The sequence below is a fragment of the Accipiter gentilis genome, chromosome Z, assembly GCF_929443795.1.
Source record: "Accipiter gentilis chromosome Z, bAccGen1.1, whole genome shotgun sequence".
NCBI classification, from domain to species: Eukaryota; Metazoa; Chordata; class Aves; order Accipitriformes; family Accipitridae; genus Astur; species Astur gentilis.
Window position 1 is genome coordinate 72181636 of NC_064919.1, and position 20231 is coordinate 72201866.

Here is a 20231-nt window from a genome sequence, read left to right on the forward strand (position 1 = left end):
TATCATTAAAGCATCTTTTACGACACTATGGAAGCAGGAAGACAACTTGTAAAGCGAGCGGCTGTGTGGTGCTTAGTTTCTTGCTGGGGTTAAACCATGACAATTAGTCAGAACTTGCACTGTTGTGACAGGCTGAAAGAGTTAATGTCTCAAACATTGTGGTGGGGCAAGTTCTGCCTAACGACGAACTCTGCATAACAATGAACCCTGCTTAGCAAGGAACTACAGGTGAAAAGAAGCCGATCAGCACAGGACATCAGCAACTGGATGGGGAGGACGGGCCGGAGGGTGCACAGTTCCCTGTTCCGATATGCTGAGCGGGGCAGCTCGCCATGCATGGCCAAAGATCAAACAGTGGTCATGTCTGCAGGGAACGAGAAGTTACTCCCCCACCGACCCATCTCCTGAAGGTTCTGAAAGCACAAACCGCGCATGACACCTAATTAGCTGAATGAGTTCAAGTGCCCGCCCGAAGGAGGGGCAAGGATGCTGAAAGGACACACACTGAAGCCCCACCTGCGTGCACCCACCGGGGCTGGACCCCTCGACTGACTGGACCATCGCTGGACCCAGGACTGGTGACATCTTTCTCTTTTTTCTCTTTCTCTCTTTCCGAAATCCCTACACTTCATCCCTTTAGACATAAACCGTTGACCAAGTCTGGGACTAGGAGTGGATCCAGCCACCCCGGGCTCTTCTTTGCAAGGGAGTCTGGAAAGCGAGGGGGTCTGCTCTGAACCTTGTGACTCAACGGGAGGGCTCTCCTTACTGTATTCCCTGAACTGATTCCCAAATAAGCAAGGGCTGTAGTATATGTTTGGTGATGTATGGTTAGCACATTACACAGTTTACTGACGTAGTTTCATGCCAGTTTTTGTTGTGAGCCTACCAGTTTTTGTTGCGAGCATACCAGTTTTTGTTGCAGGCATGCCAATTCTTGTGAGCAAATAAAAGTTGAGTTTTGTGAGTGAAAAGATCCCTGGTGTCTTTTCACCTTAATCCTGACCTGGGAATCAGCAAACCTGAGTCGTTGTCGTTGTCCTGAGAAATGGGGACGTGACATCTGTAAAATTACATTTAAACAGAGGGAGTTCCAAGAGAGAAATACAGGCACTGATATCTCCTCAAAGTCAATTGAGGAGCCAGTTAAATTCTTACCAATTCTACCGTCTTGGTGAACTAGGATATTCTGAATTCGAACTGAAAAAATGGGTAATGAAAAATATTCTGTAGTGTTTACCTCTTTGCCCACCCCCCAAGTTTGCATTGCATTGCTTCTTTAATAAAAATAACAACATGCTCTAAACTTTTTCTCCCTTTTCGTCTCAAATCAGGGAATCTGATTCAGGCAGTCTATTATAGAGTGTCTGGTAATCACCCCCTGAGACAGCATATCTCAATGCAGGAAAAAAAGGTTGCCTGTGGCTACATGTCATATGGTTTTAAGTTTCTCTTTGAACCAGAGCATTATTTCCCATTGTTACAACTGTGCTGATGCATACGTAGTTGTATATACTAAGCTGTGAATGACAGCAGAGTTTCCCAACAGAGATAACCATCATTAACTTGAAGCATTTCTAAAAACATGGCAAGTCTATAGAACACTCATTTCTTCTTTAATACTCCTTCTATTTTGAAATACAAAACATACCTTTGATAATGTTAATTTTCATTCAGAAAGACTGAACAGCTGTCATAATCTGCTGATCTCCCCTCCTGTATCATAAGTCAGGAAAAATACTTCAGCTCAAGTAGTAAAGAATAGAAGCGTAAGCCCTTACGTTTGACAAAATTATTTCTTATCTTAAGGGAAACTGGTATAGATGATGCTGTTTCAGCCTCTTCCAACAGTAACGTGAAGCCTTGGAAATGCACATTGTCTTTGATGGAGAAAAGAGGCTCAAAACCAAACTCTTCCAAACTGAGGTGTGCTTCTGGATGACACCAAAGGCAGCCAGCAATTTGGGTCCTCCTTGCTTCTGTTAACCAGCATGGTTTCCAACTACAGTTACTCATATAGACTAGCCTCTGCCAGGCATTGTAGGAGTAAAATGTCATTCCAAGAATGGGAACAAGTGTGGCCAGTTTATATGCCAAAAGCTTCAATGCAGTGAAAGTTACTGGGTTTACCATCAAAATACTCCTTGCTTACAGTGTCTATCTCCAATGTCTGTTTCTTTTCACTTTGTACATTTTAGCCATTGATTAAACTTGGAAAGTACAATTTTAGTAGGCATTTCTAAAAGAATGAATTCTGTCACTTTTACATTGACTCATATGTCTGGCATTGGGACAATATGTAGCATTATTTCTCAATGTGAGTAAGGGAGAAGATAAAAAATTACTGGTCCAGAGGCTCTTTCTGTACAGCACAGATATATTTTCCCCCATTTTCAAGAAAAGGTGACGTAAATAAAGAGGTTTCTTTGCAACTGTGTAATACAAGCTTTTCTGTATCTGGGGAGTGCATCGTATCTTTAAATAACAGGTCGCTGTGTTCTGTAGGAAAACAGTGGATTTCCGGTATAAAACGTAAATTTCAGAGACAACCGCAAGTCTGACACTTGGGACTTCTGTTCTAAACACCCTCATGTGAACTGTACACAGACTGCAGTCCTTAGACATGTGATTACTTGAGCTGCATTGCTGCTGGAGGTGGGAAAGCGCTCAAGCTGGCTTTTCATGGTCCCTTTAAGCTGACCTAGGTGATAGTTACCACTAAAAGAGGTCATTACATTGTGTCCCTGCAAACACAAAGCTACTTGAGCTGTGTATTCCTTCTGTTTCTTTTCTGCATGAGTGAGCTGCATGAGAGAGCTGTTCTTGTCAAGAAGATATACCCGGGAAGATCACTCTAGCTCCTCCCTCCTTTGCTCTTGGCCATGTTGTCCCATCTTTCTCCCCTGGTGCTCATCTGGGACTTTGCTCAGCCAGTTTACCTCATTAATCAACAGAAGGTAAATTCTGATACTTCTACTTTCATCATTTTCTCAGATTTTAGGAAGTTGGATCAGCTCATGGAAGGTCACTGGCAGAGAGCACTGGAACTGGCACAGGTGAGAGTGACGGGAAGCTGGAGTTCCCCTATGGTGAACCACTGTCTTCACTGCTGTTTCTTAAAGTCCAGCTGTGAATCCTCCAACTCCCACTGAAGCTCAGGTATTTTTAGAGCCTTATGAAAGGCACAAGCCTTCTGAAGCTTAGTTATTTAAGCAGGAGGTGTAAGCAAGCATAATTACTCATCATGATAGTTCATTTGCATTGAGTTCTACCAAGTTGTTTCTACAGACAGTATAAACCATGACAGAACACCAAGGCCCCTCTCTGGCTTACCTTATCCAATGGTTCAGCTAAAGTGAAATTCACATCAACATCAAGATGCCTTAATTAACAAATATATTTGGTGTCTGAATGTGAGCAAGATGTTCATGCTCACATTCTAGTCTGAAGAGTGGAGAGCCCTAATCAGCTCACCTAAAGCAGACACCTATATCTGGTCAGCTAAGTGGCTCTTTAGACTATTAACTACAACGGTAACTTAGACCCACCTGACACAAAGATGTTTACATTCCTGGAGCTGTTTTCTTCCACTGGGGATCAATTCAACTGCCAAAACTTGGGCGTCTACCATCATTCAGGCCTTTAAGTAAGACAGAATCTACAGAAGACCTATGCTGTTCTGGACCAGCACCTGGAAGCCTGATTACATACCTTAAATGGCACTGGGTGTCCGTGTAGAGGAATGGATCACACCCCGATTCCCCTGGGAGGAAAGAGTTTACCCTTGTCTAGCTGGATTCCTACAACAGCTCCCTCCCTACCTCTAGAGGGAGAAGAGAGGCAGTAGTACATTACCAAGTTACACACTGGGAGACCTTCAAGAAACAGCATTTTCCATAGAGACGGATTATCTGACATTTCTGAGGTCATATACTGCTAGGTTTTAACTATCACTACAAGTGACTATCGAGGTTTGTCAGAATACCTGATTTGTGGATTTAAGTGTAGGCGTAAATCTTGAACTAGTGTAGCTTAATTATTTGCAAACACAGGCTGTTGCAGCCAAAGGTAAACTGGTTTGCTAAATTGGTAACACATGTCTTGGCCAGTTCTGGGTACAGCATGTCCTATCTCCATCTATAAATTTAGGTCTGTGCTTCTATTTTTAACTGTACACATATCAATCAGTGAAACCACTGATCTCATTAAGCATTGCTTCTATTCTAAGGAAAGCTGCATTCTACTTTATTCAATGAGAAATACTTGATTTCTCCTAATAAAATCGCTATTTTCCATTAAAAAACTTCTCTCCAATAAACCACATTGTATCAGGACAGATCAAAGACAATACATTTATTAAACTTTGAGAAAAACAAACAAAACACTGACATAAGGAAAGTTAAATAGAAACTGAATGACATCTTCTGACCGGCATATAACACTTGTGTGACCAGTAAAGTACCAAAATGACATTCTGAGTTTGATTGAGGTATTTAACTATTTTTGGCAATAGAAACAGAGTAAGAAACTTCTTCCAAACACACACATAGGCATTACTTGCATTAGTGTCTATCATCTATGAAATTTTATATGAAACTAAATAATGTAGCTGTTAGAAAAATATAGCAGCAAATTAGCAGAATATCTAATGCACATTTACCATAAAGTACGTGCTAAACTTAAAAATCCCACCCAGTAGCTGGGCCCAGTCCTGTAGCCCTTGGTCACAAACAGAGCATCAGTGAGTTCAGTGGGAGACATCATAAGCAAGACCTGCATTTGCTGCACTTCATACACTTCTGTTCAGGTCACAGAAAATGAATAAACCTCCCTATCTGCTTTCTGAGAAGAACCCTGCTGTGATGAAACCATGACCTAGGAAGGTAACTTCTGAAGCAATAATCATTCATTGCACAGCTCCATCAAGTTCTTAATATACGTAAGAACAAAGAAAGCTTTCCCACTGAATTTCAGGTTTTTTTCCTTTCCTCCTGAAAGTCTGCCTAAGGCAGTCAGAGGAGATGCTGTTAGGCCACAAAAACAAAAAACACTTTTGAACAATACTGTATTCAATTCCCTTGTTCCACTGAAGTATTTTAATCTTACTATATCTTTAAAAATGAACTGCTGGCTAACTCCTGAAGTCCTGATTTTATTTTTTTAATCAAGATTTTATGTGGTGCAAACTAGTAAGTGTAGTGATACCTTTGGCTGTAGGAGGGCTTCATAAGCTGGTCAAATGTGAAGAGATTATGCTGCTAAGTCACCAGACCTTATCCATGTGTTCTCAAAAATTTTCATTGAAAGTATAGTTGCATACTGTTTAATACTGTGGTCAACAAAATTTTGCTCATAAAAAAAGTATACTATTAGCATTAATGACAATCTGATGAAGAACAGGATAATTTGGCCAAATATGTTGTATATTTTATATATTTTAAAGTTTTCTACAAAACTTTCAACTGAATGTGTATTTCTGTATTAGTTACCATAAGAAAGTAATAGAATCAGTTACTTTAATTTTCTACAATATTTTAAAATTTCTCTACAGGTTTCTTTGGAGGTATAAAATGGCTCTGTAAAAATCTTTTTTTTTCTTTTTGCTGCAAACGGAAGTCCTATAAAACAGAAAACTCCTTTTTAAGATTGCAGCAATTACACTCCTTAGATGGGTCATCCTAATTGAACTACAGTGTGTAGTGTAATAGAAAACATTTATGTTTATGACTAAAATATTAAAATATATTTTATTAGTTTATATAAATCAAAATAGAAGTGTTATTTATTCAAGCTACTGTTGTTTTTTCACGTGTATGTTGAGTTCCCAATTATTGATATAAAGATCTCTGCCAACAGCACGGTTTTTACTAAATTCTTAGACTTTAAACCACCTGATTTTTAGCTTTATCAAAATGCAAGATTTACTACATTAAACATAGTAATTTCAATGTTTAGTATCACAAAAATCAACACCCACAAGAACAATACAGTCACTGCTAGTAAAACAGTCTCAAGACAAATTCATAGATATTTACAGAACACAATAGGAATATTTTGATGAATATTTTATGTTGCAACATTTCAGATAAAATGATAAGAACCATGAGAAACTTTTAGACTTCATTTTGGTTTCAGCATACAAGCCCAAGCTGACTCTGCTGTGAAATACTGCACACATCTAGTCAACGAAGATCTACGGCATGATTTTGTTCAGCTGGTCTGTGCTCACATAGCCACAAGACATGTTGAACTCCTTGTCTGGCACAGGCAGTGAAGTTGCATCAAGCACAAGGCCTTGTGGAGAGTGAACGATATGAATAGACGTATAGTCTGGGACAGGCATCTCTGAACTTGGGGTTTCTGCTGTTGAAGCTCCAAGATTGACAGCGGTAGTGGTAAGGCTTTCTGTGGTGAAGTAAGCATCCTCGTTACAGCTTTGCTCCTGAACATGCGGCTCATCCTCTTCGTGGGAAGTCACAGCAATACATTTTTTCACATCTGCCTCACAGAAGTAGGCGTTGTCCATGGTGAAGTTTTGTTCCGTGCAGCCTTCAAACTGTGCTCTCCCCACCTTGGACTTCTGCCCTGGTGAAAGTACAACACTGCCTGCTGGAGTAATATCACTCACTTGCGCGTAGAAGTCAGTATTTGTCAATGAATTCTGGTTACTTAGCTGGGTATGGACTGATGGGCTAGCTGGGTCAATGCTGTCTGCAAAAGGTGGCCATGGCTGTCTGTTTTCAGACGGAGTACTCATATGCGGATGTCGGGTGTCTGTGTCGGCAAGGCTTGGAAGTGACTCATCATTATCTTTTCTATCAAGGCACAAGAGATCCTCTTCTTTTTCAGTTACCTTCTTGAACTGATCAATATCAGAGATGGCATCACATGTGTCGCTTGCACTGAAGTCTGTCTCTGGAATATCTGGTTCACAACAACTGGCTCGTCCAGAATCATCATCCTTTGCTCCCAAGCAGCTGTGTGATTTCAGATGATCTTCACTCAGGAGCCTGTCGGTATCCGAAACTCTATTCTTTTCATCAGGGTCTTCTATGTCCAACTCAATAAATTCAACCCACAAGTCGTCGTCATATAGCTGTGTCTTGTAGTTGTCATGGCTGGCTAAGATGGAATTCACTTCATCTAGCTTTCCTTTCTACAGAGCAACAAAAAATTAATGTTATAAAGGAAATAATAAAAACGCTTGTGCTTTTTATGATGTTAACTTAAGGAAAGGTAACTGTAGCTCATGTAATAATTACAAGGAGGTTTTTTATTATTTTATGAAAACTAGTTCTGTGGCACCTCCCCCTATGTCATAATTTTTTCCTACAAAATTTTTCTGCCTGGGACAACAATTGTCACCTGCTACTACTACAATGATTCCCACAGTAGATTTTAGAGCACAATATTACCTTCAAGAGATCTGGGTCAATCCCTTTAATCTTTGGAACTGGCACAGGAGGAAAAATAAGCATTTTTAACCTGGAAAAAATAAATGATGGCATTTAATTGACAGTGGTCCTTTTTGAGGAAGTTAGAAAGAAGCAAGCCTTGCATTGCATTTATACTTAATTACTTCAAAACTGAAATGTTTGAAGATTCAATTTCAAATAGTTCTAAGGAAAAGAATGATTATTTTCTCTCACTGCAAATAAGACCCCAAGTTTTCTGCAACCTTCCTTGTTGAAATCACCTACATTTATTTGGGAATCCATTTTGGAGTCTGGTCTTTGAGAATTTAATGCTCTATAGAAAGAGAGTAAATTCCTAGAGCTCTGTCAAAAATTTCCCTTTTTATATAATTTCCAAAGGAACCCGATACAAGCCTTAGTGTGCAGAGTGACTTGACCAAAATTTATTTTTCAGGGACACAGCAGTCTTGCATAAGCCCAATAAATTTAAATAGGGGAACAGAAAAAGGGAGTTGGTGAAAAGAATTAATTACTTTAGAACTAATAAATAAACCAGAAACACAACTGCAAAAACTTAGGCTAGTATTTTGCCATCTCTATGACACTTCTGTTTCTGAATTATTCATGTAACAAGTAATATATAATAATGACAGGGTTTTGCCCTTGCAGAGAAAGGACTAGTAACTTGCTTATGCATGTTCATGCTGTGGAAATACATATTATTCTAATCCTTCATAAAGTGAATTTCTAATTCTTTGAGGGGACAAAAAAAACCCCAACCCCAAACCAAACCAAAACAAATAGAAGGATGATTTTCTATTAATAATCCAACAATAGCAGGTCATACCTATCTCCTCCATTTTACCTCCCTGCTTCTTTTGCAAACAGATAAACTGTAGTTCTCAAAAGGAAAATTCAACATTCTCTTCATATGGGCTTACTTGCCTATTTTAGAAAGTAAGCTGTGGGAATGGTAGATCCAAATCCAAATACTAGTTTTGCTGCATTGTTAGTTACCTTGGTGAGGTCCAGAAAGGATCAGAGGAGTCTTAAGGAGTGCTAGAAATTTAGGCACCTTTTGCTTAACTACGCAAGGCCCAAATTCCCCAGCTGTTTTTGTTTTTGGCAGACCCTCAAAGTTCTGCCCAGCAAGCCTCAATGAGATCCAGAAATCTAGTTATTTCCCACATAATCCCTAGAGGGGCTGTGTTAGCTGTGCACTGGCTGGGCTCTCAGGGTACCAGTTTAAGACTTGCAGGTACAGTTGAATCCACAAATCAGCTATTCTGACAGGATCGGCCACTGCTTCTAATGAAATGGACAAAGGATTTTACCGCTCGCTACTTGAAGAAATCATTCAGGAGGGAGAACTACACTCTGCTCCTCTCTTAGCCTTGCATAATTCAAGCCTGCATCTCTCAGCTCTAAAGCAGTATGGCCCAACCCTATCACATCTGTCCTAGAGAGCCTGGTTCAGATCTTGTGAGGCCACAATTGGGGAAAAGGTGAGCTGGTATCTTTTCAGGTACAGGAGGAAAACTGAGCCTGGATATTTTGCATTATGGGAAATCTATGCAGCCTGCTCTTCTGCAGAATGCGTTGCCACCCCCAGCACCACGTGCACCAGTTTGAAGGAAAGGGTGGAGGCCCACAGGTCCAGGAAAACTTTCCAGATGAAGGGTCCTCACTGGAGAAAAGCCTCCTCCAGCCGTCAGGATTAGCATGACTGATCAGAGACATGCTTTAGGCCTCAGGATCTTCAGTGACCAAGCCACTGCTTGCTCAGTGTGCTGACCTTAGTGAGGTCCTGGTCCCACATGTGAGTTGTTCTTGCCCCATTCTGACACATCAAGCTTTTGTTGTGCATCATATCAGAAGCCTTCGTCTTAACTCTGGGACCAGGATCCTACTGCAGGGAGTGGCTTCCTGAAATTAAGCTCTGCCAAATCATAGTGCTGCTTGCCTAAATTATTTTTTTAGAGCTCCTCCAACTGCGCTATATTGTTTTCATTTCAATGTGTTGTCCTTATGCTGGTGTGTGCAAAACACCTCAGTGTTAATTTTCAAAGTGTATATACAAGACCACTGACGACATGGATGTGTGCACTGGGACTTGACCATGGTGTTGCTCCATAGTCTAGGACAGTACTGGTATGACATACAAGCTGAACCTATCCCTGAACACACATATTAGGGGATGAATTAACTTTGAGACTATTTTGTAATTTCTACATATGTGTCATTGTTGCATTTTTGTAAATGACAGCATTTTATAGTTTTTATAAATGACACAATCCTGTGCTTTTTTTTTATTTTATTCCTGTTATCTACAGGAGCTGCAGTCTATCCACAGAGACCAGATACTCCCCTATGACTCAAGCTCTTTCCCTTGGCTTGACAAAGAAATAGTCAAGAGATTAGTCAAATAGTCTAAGAACAAAACCAAATATATAGACATAAGTTTGTGTGAAAATTTGATAGTATTTGGGTAAAACTAGTATTTACAAAATTTGAATGGACTAAAAACCCAATCCCCTTCAAAGCCTAAGTAAATTAACTATGCAAATACTGTAGAATAAAACGTTCTGCAATCCAAAAGGAAGAGGAGCTGTCAACATGATCAGATTCCCACTGCTGAAGGCCCAGTACATGCATATGCCAGCATCCATGTAGCTTGCAAGAATGAACAACAATCCTCAAAATAGTTTCTAGTCCCCAAGGTTTGAAAAAATTGAAGCACCCTATTTTTTAAGCTACAAGTACATAAAATTTGACAAATAAAAACTCTCTACCTTGGTTGTTTAGACAGCAGGATTAAGATCACTGTTACGGCCAGCCCACATGCTCCGAAGACAACAACTAAGAACCATGGAAACTCAATTTCTGAACAACAGAACAAAAACATGTTAGCAGGAATCTGCATCTCTGTTGCATCTTTAATTTAAACCTTCTCTTCCACTGCCTGAGGATTCCAAAGTGGTAAAAACTGATAGGAGAATTTTTGGTTACTTAAATGTGAAAGTTCTGCATTAAGCAGAAATAAAAATACGCTTTGGTCTCAATAGTTTCCATACGGCATTTGTGAGTCCACTGAGGCTCCTTGCAGAAACAGACTGATTTTTTAAATATAAACAAGATCTTAGTACAGACAATATATGTAGCAAAACCAGCCATGAGGAACATTCTGTCTGCCTGGAACATGGTACCAGTAGTCCTGATGGCATATAATGCCTCAGACTGTGTTGCTGCTTTTTTGCCCAAACTGGGAGAACATTGTTAATAGCATACTAAATAATAGGCAAACTATTCTTCTCTTACAGAAACTAAAATATGGTGGTGTCAAAAAGCATACTACTCCTCTTCCTAAAGGCTAAATATTAATTATGTTGTGAACCATCAACTGAAAAAAAATATTTCTCCCTTTTATTTACCTTGCAGCTGGCTACAAAGAATTTAGGTCACTGAGAATTGCAATTTGGTAGGAATGAAGAACAATGCTGATAAATGAAATACTTTTTAAATACTGGCAATTCCTTGATACTTAAGCTGACACTGTAGAATACAAAGTATAGAGAAATTTATTCTGGCTGTAGTCTAAGATTCTTCTCATTTGTTCCCAATTTTAAGTTTTCCATACAAACTTCACTCATTTTTAGGCCAAGGAATACTGGACAGAAAGCTTTAGAGTTCTATACATGAATACCCATAAATAAATATATGTCCGGGGAGGGGGGGGGGGGGGGCGGGAATCAGATACCAGTTTTAGTCCTGTGCTCCCAGCTTAGATTTTGACTGGACATGTTTTCAGGCATGAGTAAAGTCCTATCTGGATATGTCTGTGTTAGACAGGTACCTATTTTAATGGAGAACCAGTAACTCCGTGCCGAGTCAGTGAGACCTGCGAATGTCCAGCTGCTTCAAAAAGTTAGAATATTGCATTTGAATTTAACTACTTTAAATTTTTAATAAATGGAAAAATTAAATTTTAATTCTGTGCTCTTAAAGGTGATAGGCAAAACAAGCAAGAATAAATTCTCAAACCAAATCACTGTTGCTGTGTGACATGTATGGAGACTGCAGAATCTGGGTTGTAGTAAGTGAAGAAAACTGTGTTTGTAGGATAGCCTTAGATTTTCATAGTATTTTAATTTTGTTCATATGAAAACCTTGACAGATTAATGCAGCTGGCATTAATAAAATAATGCCTCATGTCCAGAACATTAGCAGTTCATATAAATTAGGAAGGAAAACTAGTAATATGGAGAGTTAAAAAGGGGAATCTAGCAAAGGGGAATCTAGCATGATTTTGAAAGATAAGTGCTATGGATAGTTTTATTTAACATGTTCACTAACACCCTGGAAAGTGAAGAGAAGCAGCTTATTAAAATAATTCGCTGAAGAGCACATATTTTGAAGAGTTAGCTTATTATCTCAGACCTGAGAATGCTTTAAGAAAAGGCACTGCCTCATTCTTTTAATAGAAAAAATGTGGTGCTCAATTGCTGTTTTTTCTTGTTTTTAATAGCACTTCAAAACCAAGACAGAAGCAAGAATCAGAAAAACACTCACTGTCCTTGATAGTATCGGGCAGATCAGAAAAGCACATCATTCTGATAACAAACTTAGCCAGCAGAATCAGACGTTAACAGAAGTGACAGTTCTTCTCTTCACTACTGGAGTGTTCATTTTAGATGAAGTATGAGATTTAACTGTATTTTAGGCTCTATAAGATGTGCAACAGCAGTTATTATTTCTGATTCTTAAAGCTATCTGTATTTTTGCTCTGTGATGAGCTGTGAATCAGTCTTGCTGAGTTAACTTCTGAACTTGTATATGGAACTTGTACATTCTCAAGCTCACCGAATGATTTTCCGGTAATAGGCTGAATTATCGTTCTATTCAAGCATACAACATCAACAGTAAGGAGAAAAAAACCCAAAACACCACCACTGAGAAGACGGAAAGACAGCATGGTTATAAAATCACTTTGCTGCACTTCGCTTATTTACCTTCAGCACAATGAACAAATTCAACGCCTGTTTGAGAAAAAGATACATAAAGGATTTCACTGAACTCCCCAAATTTTTCAGAGGTACGTTGTCTTGATCGTACTCGTATCTCATAATCTCTTCCCATCTTCAGAGAGTACAGTGGAACCATTGTTGAGAGCCTGGGTTCTAACTGTAAAGACAGAAGGACTGTGATTTATTTGTTTGAGTTGTACTGGTAATTTTGCACTGTTTCTTGATATAAGAAAGAAACATTCAAAGGTGGTTTTGCTACTTGGAACTGTAAGGACACCATGAGAAGAGTTCAGAGAAAATTCACACCATTTACTTTTGACTTACTAGCCATCAGGCTTTGCTGTGGTTCAGGGGACCAAAAGCAGAGAATACAAGCTCTCTGTAAATACAGTCAGTGAAGAAAGGCAGCTGCCCCCAGTTACAGGCCATAAGTAGGTGGTGGGAACATCTTCCACTGATCTTACCAAGTTGTAAATCCTTTTTACTGTTATAACACAACATTATTGACCTCATAATGCCAAAACCCCTGTTAAAATAATACAGTAGTCTTAAAGCTAGTACAATCTCCACTACAGAATTAATTTTAAGAAGAAAAATGATTTAAAGGCCTTCTAACCAGATGTATTGCATCTTACAAACTCATTTATTTGGGGAACACTGCATAAGTCCCAGGATCTTCAACTATATATATACAACACGGTAATGGAGACTCTGTGAGAGCTGGCATCAGATTATCGGTTTTGAGACTTCTATGTTGAGTATTAACTGCAACACACTTAGATACTGCTGCATATCAAACTATGTAGGAAGTCACACTAGAGGTCTTAATATGTGAAATCTCTCTCTTCTATTACTCCTCTATGAATATGTATTTTAGCTCCAACAGCCCGACAAAAGTATATAAAAACAAGGAAAATATGCTCAAAATAGAAATCCACATGGCAGATGTTAAGTTCTACTTTTACTTCAGAAGTAAGGATGATACTGGCAAAACTCATCATGGGCTAAGAATTAAAACACCTGGAAAACAGCTGCCATGGGGGGTTTGAAGGAAGCATCATCAATACAATCCCATAATCACTGTAGCTGCATAATCTAAATCTGAGACACATTCTGTTGGTAGCTACCATCTGTGAAGTTCTCTGATCCCTGGTGGCTCCAGACTCAAGTGTTCTGAGAACCAACCAGTCAAGATTTTGGAGGAGGCAGTGATCCCAGACAGTCTGCTTCTCTCTGCTAGTGGCTGAGCACAAGATTGTGGAGAACCATTGCTCTACACCACAAAGGTTTTTAACATCTGAAGACTATCCAGTTGGAAAGTGTTGGGAAGGGAATAAAATATAGACTTATTTCGTGCTATGAAGGCACAAAGAAATAGTACACTAAAGTTTTACAGGTAGTGGGTTTTTTTTCTTTTTTTTTTTCTTTTCTTTTTTTCTGAGACAATTAGTGGAGATTCTTAGGGATGCTGGACCACACAAAATTTTATGTACCCCAAATAAGAGTGGGACTTGGAAAAAGCGGTATGCAGGCTAAATCAGAGCCCTGACAAATATGAGGTAAAATTACTCTATCTGTGTACCTGAAATTGCAAGAGATGCTAAAGAGCAGGTAACTGATTAATGGGCAAGATGTCTCTAGTCTACCAATGAACTAACAAAACTTTACCTAGGACACCTGCGTGGAATAAGATATATAGACTGGGGAAGGTTCGGCAAGAACTGAGTAGATGAATAGCATCTGTCATATGGATTCAATCAATTAAAAGCCATATGAGAGGGACATAATTAGAGATAACCAATAAAAATGCATGACAGCGTATAGCAAGCCCATTTGAAGTATGTGAAGGGGAGCTTAGAACCAGACCACGGGGCTGCGGGACTTAACCGCATGCTGCTCAGTCAGTGTACCACACAGGGTGATGCTTGTGATTGCCATACTAACGAAACGCGTGACAATCCTGCTGTCGTGCTGAGCTGTGTCGTTGTGCCGCCTGCATAGGTCTGGCCCTGCAAGAGGGGACTGACACAGGCTGCAGAGCAACTCTTTCTCACCGGTCAGCTGGAGCCCCTGGGACACTGAGAGTGCCCACTGGGATGGGGGCACCAGGCTGGCCCAGGCCCCACAGGCAACACAGCCATCAAGGCAACGGCTTTCACCAACTTCAACAGTAAAGTGGTGAAAACTCGGAGACGGACAGGACCAGGGAAAGGTTCAGAAGTACCCTGGGTAGGCATAGCACAGGGCTGGGCACCCGTACAGCACATGGAGATGTTAGGCTGCATATCCAGTGCAGTGCAGGGAGATGAGTTCCACACCCCTCAAACCAGTACGCCCTGTATCTCAGCCCCAGTGCGGTATGGACACAGTGCTGTGTGGTCTTCAGCTCTGGAGTTGGTCCTCCATGCTTCCCTGCCCTAAGCACACTTCACTGCAGTGTGGAATGGCCTTTTTCCAGCCAAAAATTCAACAAGATAATGAAAGCCAGCAGAGTCCTCCCTGGCCCGGCTCTCTTCACTGGAGGCTGAGCTGTGATCTCCAATTTCATCCCATATTAGGTGGATCTGCGCCTGGGTTGTTTGGGGTTTTTTAGTAAGTCAAAAGATCAGGCCAATCTAAAATATAATAAATAATGAAGGAAAATTAGACTTCCGAGATTCCCTATCACACATACGCTTTTAGGCGCTTCATAGACAGTCACTTCACTATGAAGTCATCATTCTTCACTATTGCTCAGATGATGTGTGTTTGCTCACCTTGTTTGAAAAAAATAGCAGCCTCGCAGCGTCTGTATTGCTATTGCTAGTCATGACTAGTAAACTTGGAGAGACATAAGAGGGGATAGAATTTTAGTCTAGCGAATATAATGGGCAACACTTCAAGGTAAGAGGGTAGAGTTCTAAGAAGATACCCACCGAGGAGCTAATAACAACAATGAAATTTTTTCAGACTCAGCCAGATTACATTTGGCTCTGTCTCATGAACACTTGCTATACGAGGGTGGGGATTTTATTGTTTCTATGAAGTTTCTCAGAAAATAATTTTGATCCTCTTATCGCTATAACTTACTGTTATAATACTTTACTAGTTAATGTTTTAGTCCTCTTTCAATTCCTAAGATACCTATTTTCAATTAGTAAATGAATTGAAAAAAAAATGAGTACTACACATGAAAATTTGAACAGGTTAATCCCAAAACATCTAAAAAAATTAGAAACAAGTCTCAGTAAGGGGGAGACTTAGTACAATTTAAGTACTATAAATTAATTTTTTAATCATTTTTTTTTTGTATCAGTTATCTGTACAAAGCATTATGGTATATTTAAACAGTAAAAATTATCCGTTGTGTAAAATACTACCTATAACAGTGTAACTAGACATTCATCTCTTTATTGCTTCAACACTCATTACAGAAGATGTTTGTAGCAAAGAATGCAAAGAGTGAAATCATTGCTCCAATGCTGTTATTCAGAGTTTTGCTGTTGTCTTAGGCCAGACCAAGATTTTGTTCACAAATTTCTCTTTTGTTCTCTGATAGTGTCTCATGGAATTATGCCATGTTTGTGCTTTTAAGCTGAAAGGCACAATAACATACAATATATACAGCTGCAGTACAACATAATCTATAGTACTATTTTTCTTGAGGCAAGTATAGTATTCAGCAATTCCTTATCTCTTTTCTCAAACCTTTGCTCTCCTGAGAAGAAGTATTCTCAAGGCATGCTGGAATTATTGATGGTACTGGAGCAAGAACAAAGTTTTGTTATGGTACTCATATGATTGATACCAAAAGGCTTATAAAAAAATAAAAATTGTGCATTTTTAAAGAGGTATCTGTATTGCCACCTGCTTTTGTAAATCCTGTAAGTACTCTGCAGATTTTCAAGTTCTTAAGGACTATTTATTTACTACCTAAACTTAACTTATTTCATAGGCTTTAAAATATAGAGGTTGCACAGTAAGTATAGCTTAAACCAGTATATAGAGAAATTCAGACAAGTATTAGGAAAAAGTTAGAGACGTTATAGGCCTGTTTGGCTGTAGACTTACTTATAAGGAGTAGAATAAACAGAAAACACTAGCATTGAGAGGGATCAGAGGTGAGGAGGGCTCCAAGGTCTTTCACAGATGAAGGCAACCAAACCAGTTTGACTATGTTTCAATTGGTAAATTTGCCTTCTGTAGATTAAGACAATTTTATAACAATATTAGCTGCTTTCCTTCTGTCATTTAATTCAGTTCATATGAATGAGAAAGCAAAGGAAGGGTTCTGCTCTGAAATGATGTTCATATCACATTGAACTAGCATTCAGGAAGACTTCTCCATATGCAAATTTGCCATGACACACTGGAACTTAGCCTATGCATTCAGGTAAGCTGGGAAGACTTCTTCCCTGTAATAGGAAAACTAATTACGGGATAAGTTAAGTGATTTTCAAAAAGAAAACTTGAAAGATTTGGGATATATATGTTTTATATTTTCATGGACTATCCATATGGACATAAATTTCCCATTGCTGTCTGGTATGAAATCTGTATGTCTTCTCTATGTTGAATTATTTTTATTTGCTTATTGTATCAAATTTTAAACTATAACTCAAAGCTTTTCTTTCTTTTTTTTAATCTACTGAAATAATAGTTATAAATACTAGAACTTTACAGGTACCCTGAAGAATCTGGACTGACATGGTGACATTTTCCAAGCAAAATGTTGCCATTCCAACTTCTGAGCTTTACGAAAACAATAGAGAAATATTTTATCCTTGAAAAACTTGTATATATCTGACTATTGCTATACTTTCTAATCTAACACAGGAATTTCAGGGTTTGTTATTATTATCCTGCATGCCGCCTATATTGACACATAAAGTTACAATGTCTGCTAGAAAACTTCAGAAGAATGTGCGTATATTGTTTAAGACTTAAGGCATCATCTAATAGCAATTGCAAACCTGTTGCTTTTCATAGTAGTACAAAAGTGTTATGGACAGAACAAGACTGCACTGTACTATGACTATTGTATAATTAATATTTGCTTCATACCTCCTTCCATTTTGTCTCATTAACTTCTTTGTACTGCAATTCATACTCCAGAGTAATCCATCCCTTCTGAACATCTGCTGTTGGTGGTGGATCCCATCTTACTTGGATATCCCCATGGATCCCAGTCTGACTAGTATTTAGCAGAGTCCAGTTAAGGTGGACAGGGGGATCAGGTAGTACTGTTTAAACAGAGTATTTGGAATAAAACAGCCAGTTTTCAATGTGAAATGATCATTCTTACTACACACTGTTAAATTATTTCAGACTAAAAAAAGCATATTAACCACATATTTGCTGATTAAAATCTAAACACTGTAAGTCAATGACAAAGTCTCTACAAGTTTGGTAACAAGAAGGGACCCTGTCATTGGCGGTAGATTGCTCTGCATAAATCTCACCTGAGTGAATAATAAAGAAGACTAAAAATGTATTACCTATTACACTACATTCCCAATATTAGCTTATAAAACACTGAGACATAAACAATTCTCCATCAAAATTTAGATTTAGAGTTCTCACTGGAAATAAAAACAACAACTGGAGTAACACAGAAAGATAAATTAAAAATTTAGTTAATGTAGAAGTACATTGAAAAACTGTGGTATCTGAAAAATTAATCTAATTTTGTTCAGCTGAAGAAAAGAGAGCAGTGGCTATTCTGGCCACTTGGAGGAATAAATTAATTGCATATACATAGAGCACCGCTCTGAACAAGCAATAACATCTGCAAAGTCCCAGACAGTCACAATTCACATTGCAATAAATATAAATTCTAGCTTAGAAATGCTAAACATCCTGATTCTGTAGATTAGTGTTGATTCAGGCGCAAAAACCTGTTTGGTTCCAGAACTTAGCAGAATCAAGATTTTCACGCTATCCTTGCTCACACTGAACAAAGGGATGTAGCATCCATTAGAAAGCACTCAGGGTGACAGCAAAAGCAAGCTCATGTGCAGACATTTGAGAGACCACTGGTATTCAGAACGAGAAACCACGTATTTGCTTTTATCCTTTTAGCTTTTTCCAATCCAGGCAATATTTTCTGGTGTGGATCACATTACATAAGTTACAAAACGAAATCCCTTCCTATGTATCATATTTTTTGGAAACTCCCTTTCCTGAGAGCGAAAATTTAAATACAGTATGAATAATATGAAAGCTTATAGCATCACACCTATTGTGATATAAAAATATAGAGGTAAAATGCATAATGGAAGCATACCTATTTCATCAACGCTGAAACATTTTTCATCAAATACTTCATCTTTATTGGCAAGCTTAACACAATATGGTATCCAAATAGAGGTGTAGGATGTGTTGAAATAACAGCTATTTTCTCCTGCAGTGATATAATCAGGGCATTCTTTCCAGTCTTCATCATTCCTAGAATGACAAAAAAAATGCAATACACATGATAGAGATACTTACGGATCTTACAAAGTACAAATTATAGATGTTACAAAACACATTGTGGATTAAGTCGTAACTTCTATGGAAGTGAGAAAAACATGTCAACATTGATTGTGATTTACAATGAAACCAAACCACTGTTCAAGCAACCTGCATAAATGAGTTTAGGTTCTCATATACTGTTAGTGGCATCTCCATGCTTTGGGTGCTGTTTCCAAAAGAGCAGTCAGAGAACACATCTTGCTATGCTGGTAGGTGCTAATGACTACCAGCAAGCACAAACTTAGGTAACTTTGATATGCATTTAAGCAACTGTTGTTCAGGCAAAGTTAAATTGCAGTAAGATGCCCATCTACATAATGGGGTCTGAAACAGTGAGAGCCAGTTTTTATGGCAGATCAATACTGCACCAGCTGCACAGCCAAGGACAGGGGATTGCGTTGCACTGGGAAGCTGTATTGGGATGTAGGCACTGGAGCATCGATTGCTCACATGGGAAAGTGCCCAAGGGTGGATGCTGCAGGAGACCTGGCACAAACCAACCCAGGACTGCAGGATGTGAAAGAAGGGAAGAGTGAGTGAGGGCTAAATTCTTTGGGATACAGAACTTCTAAAACACAGGCTTGGAACTACTAGCAAGAAACGTCTTACGTTTTTCCATTCTGACTTTGTTCAAAAATTCATAATTGTTCTTTCTAAATAAAAGAAATGCAGCAGGAAATATCACATTCATTTCATCTCTTAAAAAAGACAAATCAACAGAATTATAAAGAGTGGCAAGAACTCTCAGACTGAGGAACACTCCTACTTGTGTAAGGTCATTTTCATATGGCCAAGGTGAAACTACGCAGCAGGTTTGAAACCAAAGAAGTCTTCAGTTAAAGAAAAATGGGAATAACCAAATTGTTAGAAATAGTCTACAGGAAAAGTGACAGATATTTATTCAGTATTTCTGAAGTCACTTTAGAAAAACAAATCTCATCATGAACAGATCTGCTGTTGCTGTTCTTTGTGTCAATACTATCTCTTAGCCCAAATATAGACCGAACAGGGATCTTTATAAAAATTACAGTCGTGGTTTGTCAAAAATACACCATAAATGCCTTTTCTTACTAAAAGGCATTGAAGCTGTACAGAAGGAGGATTAAGCTAAATCAATTATGTCAAGTGCAGCCTTCAATACTGGAGTGGGTGCTTAAGAGTAAAAAGGCAGATGCTACATAAATTGAGTAAGAAGCATTTTTGCCGCTAAGCACTGGTGTCTTGTGCTTAGCTGATGAGACCAGACACTTTTCTAAAGGAGATGCTGTAGCTCTGCCAGAGTAAGGACTTGATAAAG

The 20231-nt window shown here is 38.8% G+C and overlaps 1 protein-coding gene across 2 annotated transcripts in view; it reads right to left on the minus strand.

The window, feature by feature from the left end:
• Nucleotides 1–4338: 4338 nt before the first annotated feature.
• Nucleotides 4339–20231, minus strand: part of GHR (growth hormone receptor) — a 130540-nt gene continuing 114647 nt past the window's right edge. For both annotated transcript variants that reach the window (XM_049794352.1, XM_049794353.1), the window contains exons 5-10: nt 18705–18865; nt 17483–17661; nt 12425–12596; nt 10208–10298; nt 7416–7485; nt 4339–7156 (exon numbers count right to left, since the gene is read on the minus strand). In XM_049794352.1, the coding sequence (XP_049650309.1) occupies nt 6194–7156; nt 7416–7485; nt 10208–10298; nt 12425–12596; nt 17483–17661; nt 18705–18865 (1636 nt within the window). In that variant the 3' untranslated portion in view covers nt 4339–6193. The remainder of the gene's footprint in view (nt 7157–7415; nt 7486–10207; nt 10299–12424; nt 12597–17482; nt 17662–18704; nt 18866–20231) is intronic.